The 14,281-nt window shown below is 34.0% G+C and overlaps 1 protein-coding gene across 1 annotated transcript; it reads left to right on the top strand.

The window, feature by feature from the left end:
* The first annotated feature begins 693 nt into the window (after nt 1–693).
* On the top strand, nt 694–9,358 carry MMP12 (matrix metallopeptidase 12). The gene is made up of 10 exons (XM_039858766.1): nt 694–862; nt 1,790–2,037; nt 2,355–2,503; nt 2,592–2,717; nt 5,058–5,219; nt 5,750–5,873; nt 6,702–6,835; nt 7,196–7,355; nt 8,102–8,205; nt 8,803–9,358. Exons 1-10 carry the CDS (start codon nt 758–760, stop codon nt 8,901–8,903), a joined length of 1,413 nt encoding a protein of 470 aa, XP_039714700.1. The 5' UTR covers nt 694–757; the 3' UTR covers nt 8,904–9,358.
* The last annotated feature ends 4,923 nt before the right edge of the window (nt 9,359–14,281 follow it).

Raw genomic sequence — 14,281 nt, 5'->3', positions numbered from 1 at the left:
CTGAAGTGTTTGACCTTCATCCTGCCAACTCCAGACAATTTGGGAGGTGGGGAAATTTTCCTCTGTAATCTCTCCACCCAGCTGTGGAGTTGGGACAGGGCCTCAGCTCAGATGGCTGGAGATCTGAAGCTTTAGAAACAGAATCTAAACCTATACAACATGTAGAACAAACATCAAAGCATCATGGTGTTATGAAATTTTCCTTGATAAATGAGAAATCTCTATATCGCAGTTCTCTGGGAAGATAGATTCAACTTGGAAAGGATTTCTCTATTCTAGTAAAAGGATTTTATTTACCTTACTTTTTAAATTTAGTGTTTTATAAAAGTCTATTACATCTATTATGAACATAAAGGAAGCATTACAATGAAAATTCAGGTACTAAACTTTCTAAAAATTAATTTTTAAGTTATTTTTATATTTTTAAGTGTTCAGTATAATGGCTTATTTTGTAGGGTGGGTAGAAGTAGGGGCTTATTTCTTTTGAAAAAATATAACTGAGTTGTTTGAGTAATGACTTCCTTGTTAATCGACCCGTTGATGGGTTAGATGCTAAATGACCCATTGTTGGTCCTAGAATAAGGTCACGCTTGTGTTTGGGGTTTTTGAGATCAAAAGATGATATCAACTGTGAGTCACTCAAAGGATTTCATATTCACAGAGCCTGGCCTAAAGGTATATAAAGAGGGACATTAAAGGAACTTGGACTGAACAGGAACAGGGTGATTTCGGTTCAGTCATTCAGGAGAAGTTTAGAATGAAGTTTCTTCTGTTGATATTCGTCCTGCAGGTCACTGCTTCTGGAGCTGTTTCCCTGAGTAGGCATACAAGCGTTGAGGAAAATGATAAGGTGGTTGCTCTAGTAAGTATGAACATGATAGTATATTTATCTAGCTTGATTTTTGTCTAAGATTTATTACATTGATCAGTTTTATCTTGAAAAGCACTATTTGAAAACTGGTTTAGGAGGCTATTTGCTTTCAGCCTGAATTTTTCTTTGCTAAAGAGGAATGTAAGAGAGAGAGAGAGAGGTATTGATTTTAAAAGGGTATTGTTATTGAATTGGTAGGTGAATTTGTCCCTTCTACTTAAAAGCTTAGGCCAAGGTATTTTAATTCAAAATAATTGACGTTTTACTTCTGTTATGACATTTTACATTAGCCATTCAATGCCGATTAATAATGTAAGATTTGAACAATGGCTTGATTAATTTAACCACTTCAGTTTGCCATGGTAATTCAAAAATACTGTCTACCTTCACTATCCCAGATATTTTTCATGAGCGTTTTTTAAAAATAAAATTTTTTCAGTTCATTTCTTTTCCCGAATTGTATGAGTTCAGATGATCTCCCCATTTTCTACGAATATTTTAACTTTAAATTAGTCATAGTAGTCCATTGTGTTGAGCTTTGATTTTTTAAGCAAGAAAATTTTATCCCAATTTAAATTAATAATTTATACATTCTGAAAATAAAGGTTTTGCTGCTTACTGAATTTTGCCATGATGTGCTAGATGCTGAAATAGGTTTTTAAAAGTAGAAACAAATTGTAAGATGTAGAGACATAAAGATGTTTTCAGTGGGTTATCAGAAATCAATCTTGCTAATAATTTATGACACGTCTTTGACAGCACAGAAAATTTTAAATTTTTTATCATTATAATTAATTGTCCAATATCTAGTTCAAAAGCATAAGTGTAAAGTTGAGTCATATATGCAGAGCTACAACAGAAACTTTTTTATTTATAATAATATATTATAATAATGTATTACTAAATGTATTTTTCCAGAGGTTCTTGAAAAACTTTTATAACTTTAAGGAAAAGGAAAATCCAGGGACAAAAATGAAAATCAATGAAAACTTTATGGAGAATAAAATTCAGGAAATGCAGAAGTTCTTGGGGCTAAAAGTGACTGGAAAACTGGACACATCTACTCTGAACATGATGCACATGCCTCGATGTGGAGTGCCTGACGGTCATCATTTCAGGACAATGCAAGGAAGGCCAGTATGGAAGAAACATCTTATCACCTACAGGTAACCTCATAGCTATGTATTTTTCTACTTTTTCAGAGGTCTAACAGCAAAAGGCATAAACTTCTATGAATGTAAATTTTCATGACGATGACCTATAAATCATAAATGAGAATAAATCAAGTTATATTTTGCTTAAGGAGGATGCTGTCAGAGGATAAATGTTTCTGTAATATAAGAAGTATTTTTTTTTAATCTGGACAATTAATTTATGAAATAATTCATTCTTCAATGATGGTAGCAGAAACGAAGTATAATAATAAGACAAAATTAACACATGTTTTTTATATATTTTCCTCTCTTTTGTTTTGCTGGTAAAGAATCAATAATTACACTCCTGACATGAAACGTGTGGATGTTGACTATGCCATCCAGAAAGCTTTTCAAGTATGGAGTGACGTGACACCCTTGAAATTCAAAAAGATTAACACAGGAGAGGCTGACATTATGATACGTTTTGCTCTTGGAGGTAGAGAACTTGGACTTACTTCATCTGTATTATTTGGCATGACCAATAGCAAGTATAGAAAGACTAATTTTCTTTCCTTTTTAAAAAGATCATGGAGACTTCTATCCTTTTAATGACAAAGATGGAGTCTTAGCTCATGCTTTTGGACCTGGATCTGGTATTGGAGGGGACACACATTTTAATGAGGCTAAAATGTGGACTGCAAACTCTAAAGGTAGGCAAATAAATAAACAAAACCACAAAAGAAAACCCTAACAAATTCTAAATTACTTCACCAGTTGAATGGCTACATTCTGAGAAAGGCTACCTTGGATGGGAAAACTTGTTCCGATTATAATTTTACCACTAAATAAAATATAACATTTTGTCTCAATTCCACTCTCTGTAAATTGAGAATATTGGACTAGATTATTCTAAAGATCAGTTCTAAGAATCTGAGGATGAGTTAGTTCATTAGTATAAACTCAGGAACCTTAAGAACCATATTATGGAAAGGTAAAAGCTGTTATTTAATGATCACTTTTGACAGAGCACTCCATAAACTCAAGCAAACACAGATACTAATTCAGTGTATGCCAACCACCCTGGGCTAGCATGATCATCTTCATGATCCATTGTATGTTGACAATTTCTTAGATTCATAGTGACACAGAAAGATGATGCTATAGAGAATTTAGAGATCCTTATTGAGAAACATAAGGTTATACGGTCATGTAGTCACTTGTGATTCTGGGATAAAAGTTTTAGAATGCCCAGCTGATCATTTATTAATACCTGTGTGTATTTACAGAGGAGCTATAACTTACCATTCCTCTCAGAGACTTGAAAGATGGAGATAACTAGTCTCCCTGTTTGGAGTTATCACTGTCTATTGAAAAATTCAAACCATCATACCAGAAGCCTTCCTAATCTTTCTATTGGAAAGCCAGGGCGTGCATTTCCTAGCTCTTATTTTATCTCAATGTGTACTTTCTACCTGTCCATGTTACCTTATTTTTAATTGGCTTGATTCTATGTTTTCAAAAAGCTAAATTATTTATGGAAATTCTAACTTAAAGTGCTCATTCTCAGCCTAATTTTTTGACACAATAAACTGAACAAAGAATTACTTAATGTTTACTACATTTCTATTATGGTGTTAGGTGATGGGATGGGGGTGTTTGGATACAGACATGAAAAGGACACACCCCTGCCCTGGAGGAGCACACAATCTAGTGAGAAGCAGAATATAAACAGAAATCCATTATTCTGAGATGAGCACCAGTAGTGGTCTTTTGTACAAAGTATTATAGGAATTAGGAATAAGATAAATTCAGGTTTAGTTCCAATTATAAAAATCTTTGTCTACTCTTCTCCAACTTATGCAGAGTGGAGAAAATGACAGAGTCTTTGCTTCTCTGTCATTATTTGAGAGAAGTGAAAGCATATCTGAGTTAGTCACTGGACCCCTATGTTAGAGAGAATGTTCGTAGATACCCAACAAAAGAGAGGTATAGACTCTATGTTCCCACTTGGGTACTGGAGCATATTTCAAGGCCAGACTCTGCAACTAAGTAAAGTGTGATCCTTGGCAAGTCAGTTTTGAGCTTCAGTTTTTACACAGAAAAAGACAAAAATGAAGACATTTAGACTAGAAAACAGGTGAAAAATAAGTCAGAAGCTATTCACATCTTCTGGGAATTGAAAAGCTTGAGAGAAAGGACAAACCTCTCTCTTACCTACAAAGGTGCATTCTCTAGGACATACAGAATAATGAATAGGCATGACTATAACTTGGCAGTGTAAATGCATCTAAATTGTAAGCACAGTCTTTTTGATTTCATTTAGAATCAAATATAGTAAAAGGATGAGCTTTAGAGCCAAGAAATTTGGATTTGAATCTTGGGTCAGCACTTAATTTGGCCAATTAATCTTTCTGATATTGTGTACTCATCTGTAAATACGAAGCGTGGTGACTTCCTTTCCGTCGTATAAGGATTAGATACAATGTGGTATATTTTTCAGTGACTCATAGAATATGGAACTTAATATGACCTTATACTGGGTTAAGTAAAGGATGGTTACTAAAGACTTTTGCATATCCACTCAAGTCTGATCAAGAGTAAAAGCATAATGTAGTAGGAATGATTTAGAGGCAGTGAGAACTATTGAACACAGCTATGAGTTATTCCAGAATTTTTCACAACAGAATATATTTCATTTGTGTGACTGTGCAGTGATCCTTAACCAGAGACAATTTTTCCCCACAAGGGGGCATTGGTCAATGTGTGGAGACATTTTTAGTTGTAAAATTGAAGAGGGTTTGTTACTTGAATTTAATAGTAAACAAGAGATTTCTAAACATCTATAACAAAGAATTATCTGTCATATAATATTAAAAGTGCCAAGGCTGAAAAACCTTGTGCAAGAAGGAGGGGAACCAAGTAAAGGATTCCCAAATGTTTCCCTTTTCATTGTGTCAGATTTCAGCTGGGTTATTGTCTTCTAAATGTCAATATAGTTCACTGCTCTTTTCCCCTTCTGGTTGATTTCCTCTTAGGCGATTTCCTCTTAGGCATCAACTTGTTCCTAGTTGCTGTTCATGAGTTTGGCCATTCCTTGGGTCTTCAACATTCCAATGATCCAAAGTCCATAATGTTCCCCACCTACCGTTATGTTAACCCCAACATATTTCACCTCTCTGCTGATGACAAACGTGGTATTCAGTATCTCTATGGTGAGTTGAATTTCTTTACCATTTTGCCTTATAACAATACTCACTCTTCTGAGTATCATGTTTTCATGATAACTGCATTTAGACCAAACTTTAACATCTACCTTCTCTTTTGAACCACATGAAAGAAAACTTTGTGAGGTAGATAGCACAGATATCATCTTCATTTTTACAGATGAGCATAAAAGACCTACTATGTTAATGCCAGAGCCAGAGGCAGAACCTGAGTCTTCTGGCCTCAAATCTCCTTTTTTTCTATCCAACATACCATTGTCTATTGAAGAAGACACAGAGAAATAATCTAACTGGGACCAGAAAACCAAAGTGAACAGATTCTTTTCCTCCATGGTGTCAGAACTACATGAAGAAAAAAAAATGTTTATTGTATGCTTTCTATAAATGTTATAGAGGGCTTAAGTTTCTTTTTATGTATTTTTCATCAAGAAAATTAAATTTTTTTTTTTGAAGAACGATTCTTCCTCCTATGAACTAAAATGCAGATTTTTCTAATGTTTCTTGAAATGTATTTTCAGGAGGTCCAGAAAAGCATCGACCCTCATCAGATCCTAACAGTACAGAATCAGCTGCCTGTGAACCCAATTTGAGCTTTGATGCTGTCACTACAGTGGGAGATAAAATCTTTTTCTTTAAAGACAGGTGGGATCATTTTCATATCTGACAAATTTTAAAGGCTCTGTTCCAGGGTGGTTTTTTTTTTTTGTCAGAGAATGGTTCAAAATGATTTTTAAAAATGAAGTAGATAAAAATCGTGAATTGGAACTTGGACTTGGTTCTGTAGGCAGTAAAGAGATCTTGAAGATTTTGAAGAAAAAAGAGTTGTATGATTATATTTATGTCTTAACTAGAAAACTGGCTTGTAAAAAAATAGATTTGCAAGAGGACTCTGGGTTGGGGAAAGATAAGACAGGAAGCAGAGAAGCCAAACTATTATACTCACAGAGAAAAATGGTGAAGTCTGACACTAAAGCTGTGACAGAGTGTATATTTAAAGGATTTGATTCTTTATTATAGAGAAGAGAATTCCAGGATGACTTATGGTTTCTGCCTTACAACACGAATTGAAACAAATATTGAAGGTGTGGGAGAGTATAGAAGATTAGTATTTGGTAGGGAAAACAAATATCCTTCATTTTTGAGATTCAAAATCTGAGACCCTTAAGGATAAGTGATTTCCTTTAGATTACAAAATGGGTGAATGGACTGTGGGAACAGACTAGAACCTAGATCCCTTAATTCCAAGCTCCATGGTATGTTCATATACCAGTTTGCCTGTGGGATCATTGCTATTATCGAAGAGTCAATTAAGATTGTTTCCTTGTGGTGCTCCTACACAGACATCTATGGAATACAATGTGAAGATAATGGAAAGAAACGTTAAGTCATTTCACAAGTCCTTCCACTCACATTTCATGATTCTTGAGTTCATAATAATTTTTAACATGTGTTAAATGTTTTATATGCCAGGTTATTCTGGTGGAAGCTTCCCAAGAGTCCAAAAAGAGGTACTGGTTTAATTTCTTCTTTATGGCCAACATTACCATCTGGCATTCAAGCTGCTTATGAAATTGGAGCCAGAAACCAAGTTTTTCTTTTCAAAGGTAATTCCAATGTTTAGTTTTGCTATTGAGCTGTTTTTCTACCTCAAGGAAGAAAATAAATTAAGGAAATACTACTACTTTTTATAAATTGAAACAGCACTTCAAGTTTTATTAATCATACTTCAAACTGTAACCTAAAATAGCTTAAATACTTAACTAATATATAAAAGTTTGTAAAATATAGATTGTAGTACTTATGGAAAAAATACAGAACCATCACAGACAGGTCATGTTTAAGAACAAGGAGTGATACATTTTGAAACTATGGGAAATGAATGACGTTGTTTGTAGTGAGTCAGTACATATTTCAATTATTCTTTCTGTGCTATTCCAACGCACCCTTTTCCTTTGTCTTCACAGATGATAAGTACTGGTTAATCAGCAATTTAAGACTACAGCAAAGTTATCCCAAGAGCATACATTCTTTGGGTTTTCCTGATTATGTGAAAAAAATTGATGCAGCTGTTTTTAACCCACTTCTTCATAAGACCTACTTCTTTGTAGATCATCAATATTGGAGGTGAACTTTAATGGCTGGTAATTTGACCCCTGAGATTTGTGAAACAGGCAAGGAATAGAGTTTTCCAAAAGGCAGACTTCTATGCAAATTCCCAAAGATCTTTGACCTTCCTGGAAGAGTAATCAAGAGAATATAGGACTGGAAGAGTTACTGTCAACCAAGTTCTTTTCTCTGGACTTTTGGATTCTAATTTATGAGATAACATATCATGTGTTTTTAAAGGAACACTTTAAATAAAACATCATGTTATTAATCACAATGGAAACACATTGGAAAATAGTAGTAGAGATGTATGAAACCTAGTCTTTACAGTCAATTTGGAGGGTGTATGTATTTTTAGATTCCTTTCTATAAGGACGCTGAAGACAAAATGAGAAAAAGAAGACAGAATGAGGAAACTATCCTCTGAGTGACAGCTGATCCTGCAAGGTCTTCTTCGCTAACAAAAAATTGGACAATCGAGCTCTAGAAAGCAAGACCAGACACTGGCGGAAGCACTGTGGAGGAGTAGGGGAAGTGTTTGACTAGAACTCAGGAAGCCTAGGGTTAGAATCCTATAGGGACTTGGAGTAAATCTGTGAATTTTTTAGGTCTTTGGTTTTCTTGTCAGTACAGTTTAAAGCCTTTCAGGAAGAGACTTTCAGGAGAGAATAAGATGGCTTTTGTTGTTCATGTCATGAAATGTCAAGTTTTATGTCATGAAATTCACGACTGATGGAGTTCCTGCTGGTTATTTTTTTGCTCAGGTATGACGAGAGGAGACAGTTAATGGACACTGGTTATCCCAAATTGATTACTACGTACTTCCCGAGAATTGGGCCTACAATTGATGCAGTTTTCTATTATAACAGTGAGTAGATTGAGAAACTATAAAGATACTGAAATCCCTTTTAAAATACCGAGTCTCTTATGCTTTTTATACCTTACAGTTTTTACCTTCTACTCTTCATGGGTTCTCATGGACTAGGGCTGGTGGTGGGATGAGAGAAGCTTAAGTTTGTTTGAGTTTGTGTTTGTGAATGTCTTCACTAAAGGTCAGCCTAAGCAAAATTGTTGAGCGGGACAAGATATTTTGTTGTTTCTTCCCATCTCCATGTTTCTTACTTTCTCCACTAAGGCTTCTATATGCCCTACCTGGGCCCAATCTCCTTTCTCCCACTCTGAGTTCTCCACCTGGAGTGTGAATTTTCAAAAATATTTACATCTTAATAGTCAGCCTTTAAGACTAAATAATCTTCTTAATAAAATTAATGAAAATATTTAATGGTGAAATGATTGGCAGTAGGAAGGTATCTGGGGGCAAGATACCAGCCAAGAGACCCAACATTTATATTCACTAATCAGACCTTATCTAATTTAGATAATCTAAAAATGCAGATCTATATTATATTTTATTTAAAGAAATATAAGCAGAGCATTAAACTATTCAATTTTTTTTCATTTTTAGAACACTACTATTTTTATAAAGGATCTAATGTACTTGAATATGATGTCCGATCACATCGTGTCTCCAGAACGCTGAAAAACGATGTCAAGTTTGAATGTTAGGAACAATATTATTAAGCACATTTGTCAATCAATGCATTACTGTTTAATAAGTATTTATTGGATGCTTGTTATGTGCTCAGTATACCATTAAAGAATGACATGTAGCATAAAATAAGGTAAACTCTATAGACCATAGAGAAATGATCATATAGATAAGTGATTATACAAAATACATAAAGTTTTTATTTTGAAAACCCTCATTGTCAATTTTTACTTGACTCTGCACTTAAGTTTGAAAATAGACACCTTCAAAGGCCAAGAGAATATCTCAGTATCTGATATCGTTGAACTGAAAAATTGTAATTATTTCTCTGGCTTAACTAAAATTAAGAGACGATTAGTTTCTTTGATCATTAAATGTTTCAGCAAGGATATCATTTGAATTCTTCTGGAGTAAAAATAGACTATACCTAGAACTTTGAAAACAACAATCAATGTAAGTAATATATAAGTAAATTATATAATTATGATAATAATATAATTTTATTCTGTTGTCAGTGTTGACTTTTCCAATAATTTATATTATATATGTACTTCGTTCAAATAAAAACTTGAAAGTATTTGATTTTTAAGAATTTTTCTTGAAAAATAGAATGTGTATTTTGAAAATAATTCTAGACCTACTTCTAAATAAATAAAACAAGTATCTACATGATTATACTAAGGAGTGACTAGAAATATGGCAACTAGGAAAAAAAAGGGTTGTATTTGCTTTGGCCACTTGTCTAAAGCCACCTACATCCTTGGTCTCAAGTCAGGAAAACATTCTCCAGACTACGTATGACCCCCAAAAGCACCTACAGTGTATTACCAAAAGCCTAGAGAGAAAAAGAGATGAAATACGGTTTCACATTTTGGTAAAATTTCTGTTGCACCTCCAGTCTCGCAATATGGGTCATGTAATTGCTATGTGAATTTGATAAGAAATTAAATCTAAGCTTCTCTAAATTTTGGAGGAAATATTAGTGGTGCCCAAGACATAGATTTATTGTGAAAAAAAAAATGATCATGATGTATGGTGAGCACATCATGCTGGTAGCTTTCTCTGCCTTGTATCAATTTTTTCTCCATTACCTTGACACACATTCTCCCTATTTTCTGAATTGCATACATATTAAAGCCTCCACTAATATCTTACAGGTTTGTGTAATACTTGTAATTTTCAATTTATTTGCAGCCCATTGCTGATTGATGTAGTCAATATCCAAGAAATGGTCAAGCTCCTTTCAGCTCAGATGATTCTTTTTGACTAGCAGAATGAACAGAGACAGGGAAATACGAGGACCAGAAAGAATCTAGATAGAGAGCGAGCTCTCTGTGCTTCATAGCTTAGATTTGTTCTCAAGTATGTGCTCCTTCAGTATAATAACCCTACAGTTGTCTTTACAAGCAATAGGGGCAAGTCATCCTTAGAGGAAATGCTATTTGCCCACAGGAAACTAGATGCTGGACTTCCTTCAAAAGAAGAAACTTCCCCACAAGATTAGCATTGAAGGAAAACTTAATGGTATCTGGAATAAGCAGTTTATTCAGGAATAAACAATGGCTGCATTGGAATAAAAGCCCAGAGTATACCCCTCTTAGTTTCATGAGTGTTCATGAGAAATGCCTTTAAATATTTAAAAGTGAGCCTTTTCTCCTTCTGCCTCCATTTGTGTTTTATTTTCAAATTTTGTTTAACAAATTCTTAAAATATTAACCATGTGCCAGGCACTGTTCTAAATGCTGTACACACACAAAAAGAAACTTCTATAATAATTAATAATAAATAAATTTATTATTATTAATAAGTAATTACCTAATCCTTATTACAAATATGAGGTAAATACTATCACTCACATTTTTCAAATGAGGAAACTGAGGCACTGAACGGTGAACTAAGTTGCCCAAGGTCACATAACCTTGAAGCTGCAATTCAAAGCCAGGCAGTTTGACTCCAGAATCTGTGTTAATAACCACCACAAAATTCTTCCTTTCGAATTTATAAAGTGAAAAAAAAAATTAAAATAAAAACTACTGGCACACCATCCCTCTTTTATTTGACCTTTCAATTAAAAAGTCTTTAAAATATTAGAAGAATTCTTTATGTGTCCAGACAGGAATATCATTTCTCTTTGGAAAAGATAGTAGTGATATCTTGCTAATGTCAGTGGAAAACCAAGACTTGGAAACTACAGGTGTCTTTATAATGGAGTGCTGGACACTGTCTAATGGGTCTTCTGAAAAGAAGCTGATTTTATGATGGTGTGTAGCTTTGATTTTCCAACGACCTGGATATTTCATAACTCTGTAAAGATACAAATAATAGAAAACAGATAATAATGCAAATATTTCTTTTATATAGCAATGCAAATAAAGGTTATCTATTAGAGATACAATTGTTTTCCATCTGATAGACAACCCAAAACATTACATATTATTGCCCTAAAAAATATTAATGCATTTATGACATTAGAAAATTTATTTTAGCATTTTTTACTGCATAGATATCTGTTCTGCACATCCTTATGTGAACTAATTTCCTCATTAGTTAGAGAACTGAATAATATCTTTACCATGTTTATTTTACATTTGGAAGAAAATAATTTTTAACTTCTTAAAAAATTATACTTTAGTGCAAGTTAGCCAACAGGAAAGGGCGGAGTCCTGCCAATCTTTTAGATTACCAGGTGCAGAAGACCACTGATTAATAGTTAACTCCTCAAGCTTGACACAACTAGAGTCTAGCCTTCCTGATCTTGTCTGCCTCTTTACCTTCTAACAATGCAGTGATGAACACTGCCCCTATACAAAAGAAAGAAATGATATGCCACATCTGGGTGACATACAATTTCTGAGGTTCACTTTTTTATTTTGTTCATTCATTCAAAAATATTTATTGAGAATCCGCTAGATTCTAGATCCTGTGATAGGCATGAGGGATTCAAAGATGACTAAGAAACTTTCTGCCTTGAAAGGCACAAACTATGGTAAACTAAAAGAGAGACATGAAAACAAGTTATTAAGCAACAAAGTAGATACACTAATAAAAGCATGTACAAAATATAAGAGTGAGTCAATCTCTACAGGATTCAGGGAACACAGAATAGTGTGGAAAACAATATTTGAGATCTGTTTTAAAACATGAGAGGAATTTTTAAGTGGAAAAGTGGGCTAAATGTATTCCAGGCAGAAGACCCATTATACACAAAGACTAATTTTTATTAATTTGGAGCATAAAAAAATAAAAGAAGAAACAGCAAGAGATAAGACACTAAATCACAAAAGACCTTTACTGTCATGAGTTTGATTTTTATTTCATAAGTGACATGACTTTTTAAATTTAAGATGGGTAGAAATGACTAAATTGCATTTTAGAAGATTTTTTGTTGGAACTATGAAGATAAATCATAAGGAATTAAGGCTAGATACAGAGGAGAACAACTATTATACTATTCTACTACTCTATGCAAAAAATACTGAAAACCTGAATTATAGCCATGGGGAGGACAGAGGTGACATTACAACAGCTAGAAGGGAAAATTAATAGAATTCGTTTAGTGTTTTGCATGTGGGGTATGACTGAAAAGGAATAATATAGAATGATATTTAAGGATCTGGTTTGAGAAATGACCTTGAATAGGGACTAGAGAAGGAAAAGCAGATTATTGAGGAGGTGGTAGTCTGCTAGATGGAATCAAAATAATTGAATTTGTTTAGTCTGGGAGCCTTTTTTTGTGAAGTATAATTGACTTAAAATATTATATTACTTTTAAGAGTACAACATAGTGATTCAATATTTATATATGTTATGAAGTAATTACTACCCTAAGGCCAGTTACCTTCTGTCACCATAAAAAGTTATTACAGTATATTCTCTATGCTGCTTGTTAAATCCCTGTGATCTATTTATTTTAAAACTAAAAGTTTTTACTGCTTAATCCTCTTCACCTATTTTGTCCATCCTCCCATTTTGAGTCTGGGGAGCCTTGAGAAATTCAGGCAGGGATGTCCAGTAGGTAATGAAATGGAATCGAGGTCCAGAAAAGTGGTTTGGTCCAGAAATTTAAATGTTGGATTCTTCAGTGGATAGATGGAAAATACCAATTTAGAAGTTAATGGGATATCCCAGCAGAAGCATAAGTAATAGTCTTTATAGTATACATCATTTCTAGGAGTGACTTTCTAGAGCATAGTTTTGTTATTCAAATATCTAAATATTTTAAGAAGGTTATAATGTATCAAATAAAAAAGGATTGTGCTTACTTCTGCAAGAAAACTCCCAGCTCATGGAGATTAAAATCTAAGATTTTTGTTTTATTATGTTTTAGTATGTAAATACAACTTCCGAGGATTACTTTTGTTTCTGGTCATATTGAAATAACTAGTACTGAATTTTCCTTCCCGCTATGATCAACTAGAGAACTGGGCAAAAATGTAGAAACAGTTGATTCTATTCATTGGACACTATGCAGTCTAGAGAAACAAATGACGCAGGCTCTCAAATCTTCCCTGCTTTCTGTCGTTAGGTGTTTTCCAAGACACAGCACAGGGGAAGTAAACCCAGCAGAACACAGTGGTCTCACTGAGTTGAGGAGACTGATATTAAAGTTCAGGGAGGTGGAAGTGGCTATAATTTGCAGAGAAGAGTATAGAAGAGGAAGGACCCATACAAAGAAAGCCCCCAGAATTGGTAGAGGCGTCCACTTGAATATGCTGATGAGCAGCATATGCACCATCAAGAAGCAGTAGACTGAACAATTCCCAGAGATTACAGAGGCCTGGAAGAGACTTGAGTTCCATCCAGCAAGAGTGGCAAGATACTGAGCACTTGGGGCATTCAGTGAACTTCTCTTAATTGAAAGGCTAGATCCACACTAAAAAAGCTTAAAATAAAATTCTGAAAAGATTGAGGGGATTTGCAAATTACATAGCTGCCTGCCAAAACTAAATTGAACACCTTTAAAAAAATAAAAAGCTAAACACCTAGCAGTATAACATTCACAATGTCTAGCATCCAATACAAATTTATTGAACATGCAAAGAAGTAGAAAAATGCGACCCATAATAAGAACAATTAACCAACAAAAACAGACACAGAAGTGACAAAATGATGAAATTAGCAAAAAAAGAAATTTATTTATTTTCATTTATTTAGTTAGTTAGTTAAGTTTATTGGGGGTAACATTGGTTAATACGATTATATAATTTTCAGGTGTACATTATCATTTGACATCTGCATATTCTATTGTGTGTTTACCACCCAACATCCAGTTTCCTTCAGCTACCGTATATTTGATCCCCTTTACCAACTTCATCCTCCCCTAAACCCGATATTTGACCCCCTTTACCCCGTCTACCTCCCGCCTCCTTCTCCACCCTACTTAACAACCACTAGT

The sequence above is a fragment of the Pteropus medius genome, unplaced genomic scaffold, assembly GCF_902729225.1.
Source record: "Pteropus medius unplaced genomic scaffold, Ma_sr-lr_union100, whole genome shotgun sequence".
Lineage (NCBI taxonomy): Eukaryota > Metazoa > Chordata > Mammalia > Chiroptera > Pteropodidae > Pteropus > Pteropus medius.
Note: the sequence above shows the minus strand (reverse complement) of the source record. Positions and strands in the feature narration are given on the sequence as shown.